General features: G+C 49.1%; 4 protein-coding genes across 4 annotated transcripts; 3 read left to right on the forward strand and 1 right to left on the reverse strand.

Annotated features, from left to right (window-relative positions):
* The first annotated feature begins 389 nt into the window (after positions 1-389).
* On the forward strand, positions 390-3,947 carry FOBCDRAFT_261708 (uncharacterized protein). Its single transcript, XM_031187102.3, has 6 exons — positions 390-670; positions 803-1,054; positions 1,114-1,152; positions 1,285-1,581; positions 1,678-2,379; positions 2,429-3,947. The coding sequence occupies exons 2-6, from the start codon at positions 854-856 to the stop codon at positions 3,470-3,472; spliced, it is 2,283 nt and encodes a 760-aa protein (XP_031038237.3). The 5' UTR covers positions 390-670; positions 803-853; the 3' UTR covers positions 3,473-3,947.
* A 771-nt stretch (positions 3,948-4,718) lies between these two features.
* On the forward strand, positions 4,719-6,636 carry FOBCDRAFT_225333 (CRAL-TRIO domain-containing protein). Its single transcript, XM_031187101.3, has 2 exons — positions 4,719-5,445; positions 5,634-6,636. Exons 1-2 carry the CDS (start codon positions 5,018-5,020, stop codon positions 6,445-6,447), a joined length of 1,242 nt encoding a protein of 413 aa, XP_031038236.2. The 5' UTR covers positions 4,719-5,017; the 3' UTR covers positions 6,448-6,636.
* Positions 6,637-10,433: 3,797 nt separating this feature from the next.
* On the forward strand, positions 10,434-13,452 carry FOBCDRAFT_40143 (uncharacterized protein). The gene is made up of 3 exons (XM_059612183.1): positions 10,434-11,768; positions 11,815-12,197; positions 12,255-13,452. Exons 1-3 carry the CDS (start codon positions 10,619-10,621, stop codon positions 13,080-13,082), a joined length of 2,361 nt encoding a protein of 786 aa, XP_059465101.1. The 5' UTR covers positions 10,434-10,618; the 3' UTR covers positions 13,083-13,452.
* Positions 13,453-13,791: 339 nt separating this feature from the next.
* FOBCDRAFT_137539 (uncharacterized protein) lies at positions 13,792-14,503 on the reverse strand (the record flags this gene model as incomplete). Its single annotated transcript, XM_059607979.1, has 3 exons — positions 13,792-14,088; positions 14,178-14,203; positions 14,398-14,503. Coding segments are annotated over 3 exons (429 nt in total), but the record flags the coding sequence as incomplete, so codon positions are not given.
* Positions 14,504-14,897: the final 394 nt, after the last annotated feature.

Below are 14,897 nucleotides of genomic sequence, written 5' to 3' on the forward strand. Positions count from 1 at the left end.
CAAAACCGCGACCCCCAAACCCGAAAAGTTACGCGCGAGTCTTGAACGCAGTTCTCCGATTGCGCCCAGGTTCCTCTTTCAGTAACCTCTCTAACTTCACATTGTCTCCATCATCAGCGGTGTGTTGCCAACCCGTAAGTCCTTTCTCACTTGTCTTCCTTGAAAGCTGCCGGCACTATAAGCACCTGCAAACAACGTCGCCCCGTTCTTCTCACCAACTTTTGCCTGCATTTACCTCACGGCCGACTCTGACATGCCTTTCAAACAATAAGGCTTGGGGTTTAGGAAGCTCAAAAGATCACGTGCACTCTCTGCGCACCACCATCGTCTGAAGCGCTTGCAAACTCTCCCTCTTCATTCTTTAACTAAACTTGTACCTGCACCTCATTCTTGGGATCATACACTAACAGTGAACTTCAAGAAGAGTTTCTATAATCACGCGTGACCTCATTGTTCTACCATTAAATTTCTCAACACTCGCCTGATCTCTTTCTCTTTTCTCTTTCATTTACCAACGACTTCGGGTGCCTAAGCTTCTACCATCTTCGTTGATCTTCAACTTGTCTCAAAGTCAAACGACTTACTGTAGGCACTCGGTTCAGAAACACAGCTGTCTTTCCCAAATTGTCCCTTGCCGTACCGGAAATACATTGGCACAAAGTTTCGACTGGTAAGTTTCTCCTGCACTTCTACCCAATAACTCGAACAACAAGGGATCTCTAGAGTATTGCAGTTTAGTGTCTATCTGTTGAGCGATATTTTGGTCAATGCCGTTGATTTCGTGACTGACAACTCCTTCAAGTCAGACCAACTCCGATCACCTCTGGGCTAACCAGATCGTTCTGTGCTCCCAATGGCTCAAGGAGACTCCGCGGCCCAACGCTCTGGCCCGCCAGCTTCCAACCCTCCGTTCAATGCACCGTCCTTCTGTCCCCAGCCTCGCCGCCCCCAGTGTTCAAACGGCGGACACCAACCCGAGGCTGCTTCACATGTAGTTTCCAACGCGAATTCTTGGGTCCCATCAGCCCAACAGGCTCTTCACAATGCCCTTCAGGTAAGTGCCAGAGACTCCTACTGATATGGTCTCTCAACCACCTACTAACTCTGGGGCAGGCTAGCGGATATGCTGGTGCTCAGCCTGGCATGAACATGGTAACGGCGCTTCCTGCACAGTACGCTGGCTCTTCTGGACCTCCCACGGCACCGCCCAACAGCCCCTCGGACGGTGTTGCTCATGCAATCTACCCAGCCATGCCATACGCCCTTGACGCTATGGCCCCTTAGATTGGAGGCCACATCCAAGGCAATGGCATGAACATGGCCGCTGAGACAGTCAACGGTACAATCGATGGCGTGGTCAACAATGCTGCTCTTTCAACATCTGGGTATATTTCCCACATCATGGCTAGTGGTGCTACCCCTTCGTCCAACAATAGCCCCGAGCATATTATTGTGAATGGATCGGCGAATGCTGCTACAACAAACCAGGCTTCTCGAGGTAATCACCTTGCAAACAGCAACCCTGGAGATCCTGGTGGTTCAGGGATTGGCAATCGTCTTCCTCATGGCACACAGCTTTTTGTAAGTCTTAGCTTGTCCTGTTTGATGTTATGTCGAGATACATAAAGTCTTATGGCAAATCTATTTCAAGACCCATCCTAACCTTTGCAACCCTAGGCTACTCAGCATACCCATAGCGGCAACTCTGGCAGCGGAGGACAGACTAGCTTCATGTCTCCTCCCCATGGCCGCTCATCGGCATCTCAGCCGAGCAGTCAACATTCTGCTCGCTCCCGCCCTTCTACTGGTGGCCAGCAGTTCTACACGCCTATTGGGGTCTCCCAGACCAACGCTTACAACCCCAGCTTGCCTCAGAGTGTTTCCTACAATTCGGGTCTTTCTCTTGCGAGCCCCAGTCACACTCCGCATCACTACAACGGACATCGCATGAGTGCTTCGCAGTCTACCCCCAACTCGGGACCTAACCAGCATCTGACAGAGCCGCGAAATTACGCACCACGATCATCCGCCCATGGTGTCAACAGCTTGCCTCCTCCTCGATTCGACTTGGGCTTGCAGGCTATCCCTATGACACATGAATCCGCCGCCCAGGACCCTTTTGGTAGTCCTGAACGTGCTGAGCCTACTGCGTTGATTCCATTCCCGAATCTGCCCCCGCCCGCTGCACAGCAGGCCATGCTTGCGGCCCCTATGGCCAGGCACTTCACCAGCAACATGTCACCTGAGCTATCCAAGTTGGTAGATACTCCTTCAGGCCTTCCCACCCTTGAGACTGCGATGAAGCCTGAGTTCTTTCCTTTTACAAGCGGTCCTGGCTCTGCCAAAGCCTCTGTTGCCGGCGCTGTTCGTCTTAAGAACGTGAGTACCTGTTTTGCATCTGCTTCATTTCGCTTTCTGATCTCGATAGATACCCTTCTCAACCAAGCGTGCCGAGATTGTGGCATTTATCGGTCGCAATAGCCGCATGTTGCCAGACGTGGAAGAGCCCATCCACATAATCATGGACAGGGCGACGTCCAAAACTATGGACGCCTTCGTGGAATTTGTCACCATGGAGGATGCAATGCGTTGTGCTGAGAAGCACCACCAACACGCTCAGGCTGGCCGTGTGAGTCGTCTTGGAGAACGCTCCATTGAGGTTGAGCTGTCGAGCCAGTCTGCTCTTATGCAGGATCTCTTCCCTCTTGCTCACGGCGTGTTTTGGGATGGCGCAACTCCTAAGGTACTTCCCAACAACCATCAAGAGCCTTGGGAGAACTTCAAAGGATTCATCTCTCCTGAAGAGATGGTCATGCTCGTCAAGCATGTTGAGGTCCCTCATCGATCTCCATTTTCGAAGGAGTGCCCCCAGCGCCCTTACGAGTGCCTCATCAGCACTCTCCGCAAGTTCCCCTGGTATGCTGCTGACCACATCACCATTTCTCAGCGTGGTGCGGTGTACAAGGCGACCATCAAGCTCCTTCGTCTGCTCAGCAGATCAGTTTCGCAGCAGGATGATCCTGTCAACCTCACCTCCCAGCTTTTTCAGCGAGTTGTTCAGACTGCGATGCAGTGTCATGGCTTTACCGCCCTTCAGAAGGATAACATTGCCTTCATGGTTCAGATGATCCCTATGGAGCAGCAGCGCCGTCACCACCAGCCGGCCAACGCCAACTGCTGGGTTCACCAATACGCCATCACGCGAAAGCCCGACGCTCCTCTCGACCTTGCTGAGTGGTACATTCGCCTAATCCGTGAGCAGAGCACTCGTGATGTCCTGATCCGCCCTATCCATGAGCGTACTGTCATTCAGGAAACACTCAAGGAGACTGATGAGTACTGGGGTTATTTTTTCAATGAGGTCAACTACATCCAGGGTCCTCAGTTTGATCAAATGACTCTGGGACAGTGTGCCTACCTCGAGCTTTCAGCTATCGAGCGAATCCTTGGCCGGGCTCTCAGCTACAACTGAACAAACGACCAACGGCACCGTTCTTGCTCCCGCTTCGGTGCCCTGTTGATACCAACTTGATTTGCTCTTTTGAGACGGCCCTATGAGGCTACTCATTTCGCTTCTTTTAGATTTCATTTTCGCACTACACCTTGCATTTCAGCATCCTACTGGGCTATGTCACCAGTGATCTTTGGCCATCTTTTTCGACGCCCAAGACTCCCTAGCCACTTCTTCGGCAATATTTGCTACTCAGCGTTTGGTTGAATTACTCGGGGCCAAGGCTAGAGGACCATAAAGACTGGAGGAAGAAAACTCGTGGCGCACTAATAGGCAGGATTTAATTCGGGAGCGAGGATGGATGCCAGCTCAGGGTTTTTCAGAGGACGCTAACATGGTTCGGAGTTTAAGGAGTTTGAGGGATATTGCCTGTGCTTTGGGTCACTCTAGATTCTAGTGGCTGTATAAAAAATAATATAAAATCCCCCCCCCCCCCCAAAAAAAAAAATGCCGTTTTGGTAAATTGTGGTGTCTCTGATGCCGTGCTATGATGTTGACTGGGTTGATGGTTCGTATTGATTGTACAGTGTACGGAGTATATCCATAGCAATGTTGTGTCCGTAGTACTCCGTATTATGCCCCGACTGTTTCACCTTTTGCAGCTCCTCCTGGAAAGATGATTTACCTTGTTATCCGGGATTTACTTCCGAAACGGCTTATCGGCCGTTACATTTTGTCACATATCATGTTTTGAATCTACCTACTCTGCCCGTTTATGGGCTTAAGCAGGGTGTGTGCATAAGATTTGAGAATGGATCGATTGATTAATGCAGCCCTGAAAAGCTGCATGTTTATTCAGGTCCAGGCGTTGAATATGCCCCTCTGCCCGGACGCAAGACAGCTTTGGACCTATCCTAAGTGATAAAAACAACTAGGTAACTCAACTAATGGCCTTCCAAGTCTACACTACCTAAATTTACCCAAGTAGTTTCGTCACTTGCCTAGGATAAAGGTCCTAAGTTAGTGCTGGAATTATAGGGAGAAGCCCCTAGAAAATCACCAGACTCCACGTGCCTAAGTTTATTTCTCAGCGGTCAGCCAATGAGAAGGAACATTCACCCAAGTGTATCCAATGTAAACGGCTTTCAGGGCATCTCCACTTGCCGAGACGACAGGGCGTTTCCCGCCCCTTGGCCCACGGACACTAAGGTAGGATCGGCCGTCAAGCTGTCTCCCTTAATAATAGATAAGGTACCTAAGGTCTTCCATTCACCTGATAATCCGTGCTCCCTTCTTGAACGGACAAACAACATCAGTCGAATCGGATTCGTCGAAACGAGTTTCACTTTCCTGTGTGTGTTTGTTTGTCTTTTATTATTGTACTCCCGTCTCGCTCGGCAGGTGCACCAAAACAATCCAATTCAGGAGCCGCGTCAGACAAGACTCGTCAAGTCAACAAGGAAGGACAAGCTGAACACAAAAAGCTTCGATCCCCCACGATCTCCATCACTGGAATTATCTCCTCATCTCTCTCTCTCCCACCTTCTTATAGCCTCAACCACTACCATGACTGCCGAACAAGAAAAGACCGTTCCCGCTGCCGTTCCTGCAGAGAACCCTGCAACTCCCGAGACGCCTCTTACCAAGCTCAATGCTCGCCTTGAGGATATTTTCAGCAAGACACTTCACAAGGAGATGTGGGGTGTTCAACTCACCAACATTGATCACGTACCAACAAAGGTCATCCTGCAAAAGTTCCTCCGCGCCAACAATGATGACCCCGTGGCAGCTGAGAAGCAGCTCACTCAGGCCCTTGAGTGGCGCAAGAAGATGAATCCTACCGCACTCGTCACCCAGACTTTCGACAAGAGCAAATTTGGGGACTTGGGCTATGTCACTGTCCACAAGGGAGAGAATGGCAAGGAGACCATCATCACCTGGAACATCTACGGTGCCGTCAAGGACAACAAGGCCACCTTTGGCAATGTAGAGGAGTGAGTTTCAACCCCAAACTCAGGGAGCAGTAGACCTGGCCAAACTACTCTAAACTTGGAGGATTATTGATAAATTCATCAAATAATCCTCAAAGTTTGGAATAGTTCAGTCAAATCTTTATATAGCTTAGGACTAAGGTCTTAAGTTTTCTTGTTTAAATGAAACAGCTTCACTGACTCTACACCAGGTTTATCAAATGGCGCGCTGCCATCATGGAGCTCAGTGTTCAGAAGCTCAAGCTAGACCAAGTCACGGAGCCCATTGCCGAGGGGGGCGAGGATCCTTACCAGATGATCCAAGTCCACGACTACCTCAATGTCAGTTTCTTCCGCATGGACCCCGCCGTCAAGGCCGCCAGCAAGGAGACTATCTCCGTCTTCTCAATGGCTTACCCTGAGCTGCTCGCGCACAAGTACTTTGTCAATGTTCCCGCCATCATGGGATGGATGTTTGGCGCCATGAAGCTCTTCCTTGCCCCTGCTACCCTCCGCAAGTTCCACCCCATGACCTCTGGCACTACACTGGCCACTGAGCTGAAGGGTATTGTTTCTACTCTGCCCAAGGAGTATGGTGGTCAAGGGGCTAGTGTCAAGGAGGGTATGTCTGTCTCGTTGACTGAGGCTGGTGAGTCTGCGGCGGGTGAGACCAGTGCCGAACCTTCACCTACTGAGGTTCCCGAGCAAACTGCTGCCGCCGACTCTACCACTGCCGAGAAAACTGTCGTCACTCGCGAGTCGGCTCCCGCTACTGAGAAGACACTCACTGCTGAGCCTATTGTGGCCGCCGCAGCTCCTGCTCCCGCTCTTGCTGCAGAGTCTGCCCCAGCCCCAATTCCGGCTCCTGTAGAGGCAGCCAAGGCCGAGACTGCAGAGCAGGCTGTGGAGCAAGCTGGAGAGAAGCCCATCGAAGAGGCCCTGGAGAAGCTGTCCGTCAACCCAGCTGAGTCGGAGAAGAAGGATACTCTTGCTACCGACGTTGAGAAGAAGGAGACGGCTGCCTGAGCAGTATTGTATGCAAGAAAAAAGGTGCGAGTGAGAGAGTGAAGGATACCAAGAAACCGTGTGATTTGATACCATAAACAATACCCCATTCAGTTATGAGGAGCGCACCAGAGGTGAAAATCACAGCCTAGAGATGTTATAATTCTACAATAGACTGAGACCGAGAATTGAGATGCTAGTTTTTGTCAAGGGACCTAATGCGTCTTGTTGTGATGTCTTGTGTGGCCGTACCCTAGAGTCATGATACAAAGACAGGCTAGGGGATGCAACACTGACGACCTCTATCCTAGGTATCGAAAATACTTTAGGTTAATTTAGTGTATCTTCGAAGGCCTTGAGACTATTGCATTTTGGCACCCTAGCTGAACGTGAAAAGTTTTATTACACTCTGAGCCCAGAGGACTTGAAAAGTGGTGCGTTTGTTGATAGGTGGTGATGATGCTAGGATAATTAGATGGTAGGCATTCTCATCGTGTCTTTGTGGCAAATGCGGTATGAATAGCCAACGATGGGCATTTAAAACGGTTGAGGAACTTCCTGGTGTAGATATGAGGGAGTGATCTCTCAGCCAGGAAGTGTTCGATTGAATACCGAAAACGAACACAACTCTCGACTATCGGCTCTCTTTGTGCGTTTCAGATGCTTCTGAAGAGGTAGATAAAGCGAAGTCAAAATTCAAACAAGGCTTTCGGCATTTGGGTTTCATCAAGGGATGTTTTTCAGTTCACGTGGTTGACAACTGATGGCTTCAACCTCAATGCAAATTCCAACATGTACCAGCGATTTATCACGTCTCGTAAATCACGGCTATTCTAAGAGCAGTTTTGGTGATTCTATGTTATCAGGGAATACTTAAATTTCACCGAGAGAAGTAATGGGATAATATGATCAAGGACTGGCTGTCAACAGAGGTAAGTTGCCGGTCGAGCTCACTACTGCTGAAGTCATGGCCTTTATAGTATTTGGATCATCGCTGACGCATCAGAAACATACAGAATTCGTGACAGCGAGTTCAAGTTAAGGGAAATACACCGATGTATGAAAATAAACCACCAGAAGGCAAGTCTGCAGTGGGCGTAAATGAGAACGAGCTGCGTTAGTGGAGAGGCTGGTCTTGATTCCGCGTAACTGCACCCGCCGCGATGACACGTCACTTTTAATGGAACTTGGACATCACCAGATTTATAGCAGTATGTCTGCAGGTATTTCCATGGTGAAGCTCTTCTACGGGAGAATGGGGCAGGGGACGAATGCTACATCAAAATGGCAATCTTCAGAGACCATTCTGCTGCCGAGGTTGGCATTGGTGCCGATATGCGGACCAGCCTTACTAGCACGTTGCTCACCAGACAACGTGCATACTCTCAAAATAACAATGACTGGCACAGAAAACACCACTCGATACATTGTTCGAAGACGCCTTCTACGATGTTGTGTCAGCGAGAGACAGTGGCCTTAATGTAGAGACTGGTTGTCCTGGCACTGTTTAAGTGCATTTGCTCACCTTGACCTCAACGATACAGGATTGCTGGGGTTGGCTGTCGCTCGATTAATAAAATCACGGCATGCAATTTGATCGGCGCCTTGAAGTTTTGACAGAAAAACTTTGCTTGTTGTACGAAGGGCAGCTGAGAGCAATGCGAGTAAGCTTCGGTGATGAATTGGTTCGATCCTGCGTATGTGCACATGCTGTGGTGATACGCCACTGTGTATGGTCCATGGCACTGAACTGAGGATGCCGTCAAGGACACACCGAATACAAACTTGTCAACACTTGCAGCAAACAGAAGTAACAGAATTCACGAAGGGATAGAGACCAGCGCGCGCCATTCGTTCAGTGTGTAGAATGCCACTGGCTCATGAGATATCGAGAGGCACTTCTGTTGATCACTATTGACCGTATCAGTGAGGCTTCAGAATAATGCCCCAATTTCCATGGAAATAGAAACAGCGCAAGCGGTGCAATTCTAAACAAGATAAATCGTTTTGCGGAGACCACTGGCTGCGGTGGTGCTGGAGTTGCAGGGGAGGGATGAAGCCGGACTAGAACCCGTGATTTGGTGATCCTTCAGGTTACATGGGCGATATGCGTATTTTTTCGGCGAATGTTGACTTTGAAAAGGCTCAGACAAGTCGAACCATCACCGACAGGATAAGAATGCACGAGTCCCCATAGTCGAGTGATAGGCTTTCTGTCGCTGCAAGGGAGTGTTATCCGGAACTAGGGGATCTTTGGTGCACAGCACTTCAGATGCAAGGTCGTGGACACAAATAGAGCGAAGTCGACTTTGACGTTTTTTTCTTCACTTCTGAGGATAAAATGGATTTTTCGGATTCAATGGGCTAACTGAAGTGTTGAACTCGCTCTTGTTTGGCGTGCAGTGTCGAAGTGGTTTGAGGTCCGTGAGAACCTCAGTACCCGCCCTTTTGGGAGTAACTCGCACGTTGGCCCCTGAACAAGGACCACAACGTCACTCACGAGAATTTTCTAGAACACGAGGCTTTCTCGATTTTTGGATTGAACACGAAACTTGGACTGATTCTGCGGCATTGAACAATTATATGAAGATCACGTCTGTGCTGAAACATGCCACCTCCGGTACTCGGTAGTCGAGATGCTTGCTCAACGAAGCTTTGGAGCGGTATACGGATATCGTCACTCTGAGATAACTCGACAACGGGGGATATACATACTCAAATTTTTGCATCGACCGTTTTTAACGAAGACACGAGTTGGAATCGGTCGGATAAAGTGGTGGTATCTGAGTCAGATGCCGTCAAGGCTGAAGGTGGCAAAGCAGTGAAAGACGAGATATCGAGATGGAGACCTGTAACTCGAGCAATATCAAGCGTGTGTGCATGCGATAAAAAAATAAACATGTGCATAGAATCAGGTGCAATTATTCCAATTCCATGAATGCTTTGGCTGGTATCGTACCGCCATCGGAAATAAAGTAGCCTCTTGAGCCTCGGGTGGTCTGGTCTGTCTGTTTGGCCTTGGACTAGGAGATTCGCGTTTGCCTCGAAATTGAGCCAGCCATGTTCATCCTCGCATCCAATTGTTGATTTTCTCCTCTTTTGCTCCCTACATCCCATCGAAGCGCTCGCTCATCAGCCTTTTTTTTTCTGGGGTCGAGCAAACTCAACTTAACTCCCTTCTCTTCCTTGCTCTCCCAGCCTCTTCCTCCTCTCTCTCTCTCTCTTCATCTCACAACTAACTACAACTAACTGCAACACATCGATACCATCCATCTATCTCTTGTAGTATCAAGAGTCTAGGTATTTATGTATTACACTTGAGCACGAGACTTTTATTCTCCGCTATTCGTCTCTATCTCTCTCTCATCTCGTTTTTTACCCTTCTTCCTTCCTTCATCCCCCCCTCCTTTCGTATCTCTCTATTCCTTTGACCCTCGTCACGTCCTGGCCACTCAATCCCACTTTTTTCTTCAAATCAACCAACAAAGAACGCGACGAGGTCCAAACGCAGCATCAACATTCATTGTTGAACTTCTTTCAAGACAATACAACACGACACAAGATATAATAACCCGATTATCTTCGCTTTATCTGTAAGTTCCTCTGATACACTCTTTCATATTCATCAAAGAAGAGTGATTTACTTTATCGAGTCTATTTTATTCGATTGCTCCTCTCTTGCTTTCTTCTATCAACATCACATCAACCTCCTGCCTCTCTCAGCATTCTCTTTCGCTCGCCGAATCCATCCATCCTTCTCCTTTTTCGGCTTTTCTTACTCCTACACGGAAACTACGATAGTACGTACCAAGCATTAGCCTTGGACCTTACCTTTCTCTTCCTTGCCTGCCCTTGGCAATTCTAAGGTTGGACCGGCGCGCGCGGGGGGAAAGCACCACCCACTCGACTAGGTATTACTGTACCTAGTCGCCCACGCTCCTTCCCACTCCCATCTCCATCTCTGGGCGCGCCGCGTTTGCTTCTCACTTTCATTTAACTCTCTACCTCACACTTTCTTCCTTCTACACGCTAAACTTTGTCAAACACAACGTCTTGACTTATTTTCCTCTTCAATTTACTCAAATCATTCATTTTCTTTACTTTTTTCTACACTTCGAATGATTTCTCGGTTCTAAATATTCCGCGTCAAACAGTCTATTACACCTCTCAGGCGAGCTTTGCCCCTGCCGAAATGGCACTCTTATTGTCCTCTGAGGGCGCCTTTGAGGTTAGCACCACGGACGATTCTTCCTCCAATGTCGCGTCTGCAACTTCAACACCTCCTACTACCGTCGCCGATGAAGCCAGTCTTCACTCCGATTCTCCCAAACGCGATGTCGTTCACGTTGCACTCGACCCTGACTCTCCCGAAGTCGCGCCTACTACATCCCAGCCCATCGAGCCTACAGAGATCGACAGCGCCGCCAATGCGCTGCCGCCTGCCCCAATTCGCTCTCGACGTAGCCGCGTTAGTGCCCCGGTTTACAATCTTGTTCAATTGAGTGGTACAGCTGGCCATGGAAAGCGACGCGCCAAAGGAGACATTGTCGCGGACCGACGACGAAGAAGAAAGACCATATCCGGCCCAATCTTGGGTGATGACGAGGGAACGTCCAATACTCCTCAGGATGCAACACCCGAAACCGTACGCAGTGGTATCGACGCGCTGGGGGCTACTCAGTCAGCAAGCAAGCTAGATTCCCCCCGCGCTCGTCGCCAGAAGATCACGGAGGAGAGTAGCTCGAGCAGACGTTCTTCGACGCGTCGGACCAGTGTCTTTGCGCCTATCGCAGCTACACCTATTACTAAAAACTCCAAGGCTACCAAACGCAGTCGCAAATCCATGGAAAAGACCTCGACGCCCATGTCACGCGAGCTCAGGCGTCTGCAGGACACTAAGGAATTTGCGCACATCGACGAGAAACCTGTGGTTTTGAGTGTGTGGTCAAACGGAAAATTTGTTGACCCTAAGGCTGCCAAATCAGCCTCACGGAAGAAGGCTGAGCCTGAACAAGCTGCCGAGGAGCCCAAAGAGGCCGAACCCGAGCCCGTGATTAACACCAGGAAGCGTCGGGTCAAGAAATATCTTGCTAAGGGTCTTTACGCTGGACAGGATGCTCCCATCGACATTTCTAAGGGTTTGACCGTGGGAGAGAAGAAGGCGCTGGCTCAGTTGCCGGAACTTATTCCCAGCGGTCGCGTTAACAAGACAATGCCTTTGCCCATGTTTAACGGTCTCCGCACACTCATTGAAGGCCGCGACTTCAAGCTCCCCTACCAGGTTTGCAACCCGCTTCCACCAGGTCAACCAAAACCCGATGAATGGAAGAAAATGACAAAGAGTAAGTTTTGTGCCGAAATTGCAAGTTTAGCACTAACGTTGTCTAGATCGCTTCATTGGCGAATCTAAGGATTACTGGCGAAAGTCCCCTCACTTCCACGACTATTCATCGAAGTGCGTTTGCAAGCCGGAAGATGGGTGTGGTGAGAGCTGCCAGAACCGAATTATGCTTTACGAATGTGATGAGCAGAATTGCAATGCGGGCAAGCAGTATTGCACCAACCGTGCTTTTGCCACCCTCACGGCGCGCCGAAACAAGGGCGGAAAGTACCGAGTTGGTGTTGAGGTGATCAAGACTTCCGACCGTGGGTATGGTGTCCGAAGCAACCGATGCTTCAGACCCAACCAAATCATCATGGAGTATGCCGGAGAAATCATCACTGAAGATGAGTGTGAGCGCCGTATGACCGAAGTATACAAGGACAATGAGGTTAGTTTATAAGTCATTTTGCGATTTTAATTGGACAATTTAGCTGACTCAGCAAAGTGCTACTATCTCATGAGCTTCGATCAAAATATGATCATCGACGCAACAACAGGAAGCATCGCGCGTTTCGTGAATCACAGCTGCAACCCAAACTGCAGAATGATTAAATGGATCGTTTCCGGACAGCCGCGAATGGCCCTGTTTGCGGGTGATAAGCCCATCATGACAGGTGATGAGCTGACGTATGACTACAACTTTGACCCCTTTTCTGCCAAGAACGTACAGAAATGCCTCTGCGGAGAGCCCAACTGCCGTGGTGTTCTAGGACCAAAGCCTCGCGAAGTCAAGCAGCCAAAGACTGATCTCAAGAATGCTGTCAAGGGCGCTGTCAAGGCAGGCAAACGTAAGCTTAAGGAGCTTATCGGAGACGAAGGAGACGATGGCAAGAATGCGAAGAAGCGCAAGGTGCAGCCTGCAAAGGGAGTGAAGCGAGCCATTTCCAACGCCGGTTCTAAGATGGCCAAGGGCGCAGCAAATGCTCTCAAGAAGGGTGTTTCGACAGTGGCCTCGACTACCAGGAAGGCGGCTCTGGGTTCAAAGTCACCGGCTAAGCGACGTGTCTCGACTGGAGTTCTCCTTAAGAAGACGACAACCAAACGAGTCATGCAGACATACTCACGCACTCCACAGAGGCGAGCATCGGAGCGTGCATCGAGTGTCGGCCTTGTCTCTGCAAGCCGAACCAAGAGCTCTTCAGTGACCAAGGTGTCAACTAAGGCGACAAGGACGACGGCCAGTCTCAGGAGGACATCATCACGAGTGATCTCGCCCCGACAGGCATTGGATCTTTCACGCGATGGCGAGATTCGGGTGGTCGCAGACGATTAGGAATATCAGAGAGTTGAAGACGTTGGGATGAGGATTTGTACTTACTGATAAAGGAGGCGAGGCATTCTCGCAGACCTGGACTGCTCCATTGCATCACGAAATGAATCAAGAATAGGGGCAGGAGAAACGAATCGGGACAGGAACAGGAACAGGGGAGCGATAGGAAATCTGGGTGCTAATCTTGCTCTTTTCCCGCCATTATCTTCATTTTATTGCTTGTCTGCGGGCGCCAGGGCGTACAAGGAGGCAAGGTTTGGCATTGTACAGTATCAGGGAACGGGTGGATGGCTGGCCGGCTGTTGGAGGTCTGTAACCTTGCTTTAGCTATCTTTCATGCTTTACTGTTCAACACGTATTGTAATGATGTTTGGAAGTGTTTGTCGGTTGTGTGCAATACAATGTGTATTTCTCGTGATCAAAATGTGATGCGAGACTTTGCGGTGACATTGATCGTCAAGGATCAGGGGTTATGCGATTGCATATCTCAAGCACTGAATCGGGCTTGATTGCAAATTCATAATACTCACTCAGTCTTTGATGACTGTCATTGATTTGTAAATCACAGTTTGATACACAGACTCCTCAAGGCATTGCGAGGCGAAACAAGGCATCGGAGCTAAATGCACTGCGCTTGGGCATATTTGTTCTTGTCCTAAAACTTGTAGCGCAGGACTGATGAGTCGCAAATGCGCATTGCGCTTGTGAGCATTTATTTGGTATTGTAAGTTCTAGGACGAGGAGCGGAACGTCTAATTGGGGGTATGTTGTAGACTTGGACAAATCTCAAGTGGTGCTGTCTGGGAGGAGAGTGTTGATACTGGTTTCTGGCGAGCTTCAGGTGTTTGCCAGGAGGATCAATGGTTACTGAAGCCCCGATGACACGGATTGTCAATTCGTAAGCCCTGGGCGACACAGCGAAGAAGTGCTTCAGAAGGGAACTTGCTGTTATTTGGTGGTCAAGATGCGTGCTTTCATCGCTTGTCACGCTGTGGAGGTGAGCCGGCTTCTACAGGCACTTCACACATTCACTTACAGACTTCCATCTATTCTCTTGGGGATGAACGAGCGAGAGGCTATTCTTCGACTGAGACTTACAAGTTTTTGATCAATAAAGGTAAATTCTATCGAGAAAAGTCTCTAATTATTAATTACAAAGACAAGAACTTGAAGTAAGACTCAATCTTCAAGTTGTAATGGGGTGACATGACTCAGTGTCTCCTCCCTTACAATCACAGGGGCCAAAGCTAACCCTATCGAGGATGGAGGCCTATAGATAACTTGTAAACTACCTACTGTAAGGAAGTCTCATATTTACGTGCCACCACCTCCTTGATCCCGCGGCCGAAATCGGGAACATGATATGACGCTTCTTTTGTATGGATGCTCTGAATGCGATGCTTCCAGATTCCATTCGCTGTAAGAAGTTGACTAAGCCGCTCTGACCAACCACTGCCACCCCTCGAATATTACTCCAACCTCACTGAAGCCAGGCGCTGCGCTAAGATTGGGTGTATCGCGACACGTTCAGGAGACTTTGCCTCGATTCAAGCCTAACTTTACCCATAGCAGTCACATATCCATTAAGGGGAGTCCTGAAAACGTATGATCAAAATAGAAATATTTTCTATCAGCCTGCCAATTCGGATAAAGGAAAAGCGCATGTCAAATGAGACCGCCAGCATATTGCAGCACACATCTAGTCTAAGATACAGAAGAAAGCAACATGAGGAACTATACTAAACAAATAAAAGTCTAAAGCAGTGAATCGAGGTCTTAAGACACTCGGGAGTAGAAATGAAAGCCAAAATAGATCAA

Source organism: Fusarium oxysporum, chromosome VI (genome assembly GCF_013085055.1).
Source record: "Fusarium oxysporum Fo47 chromosome VI, complete sequence".
NCBI classification, from domain to species: Eukaryota; Fungi; Ascomycota; class Sordariomycetes; order Hypocreales; family Nectriaceae; genus Fusarium; species Fusarium oxysporum.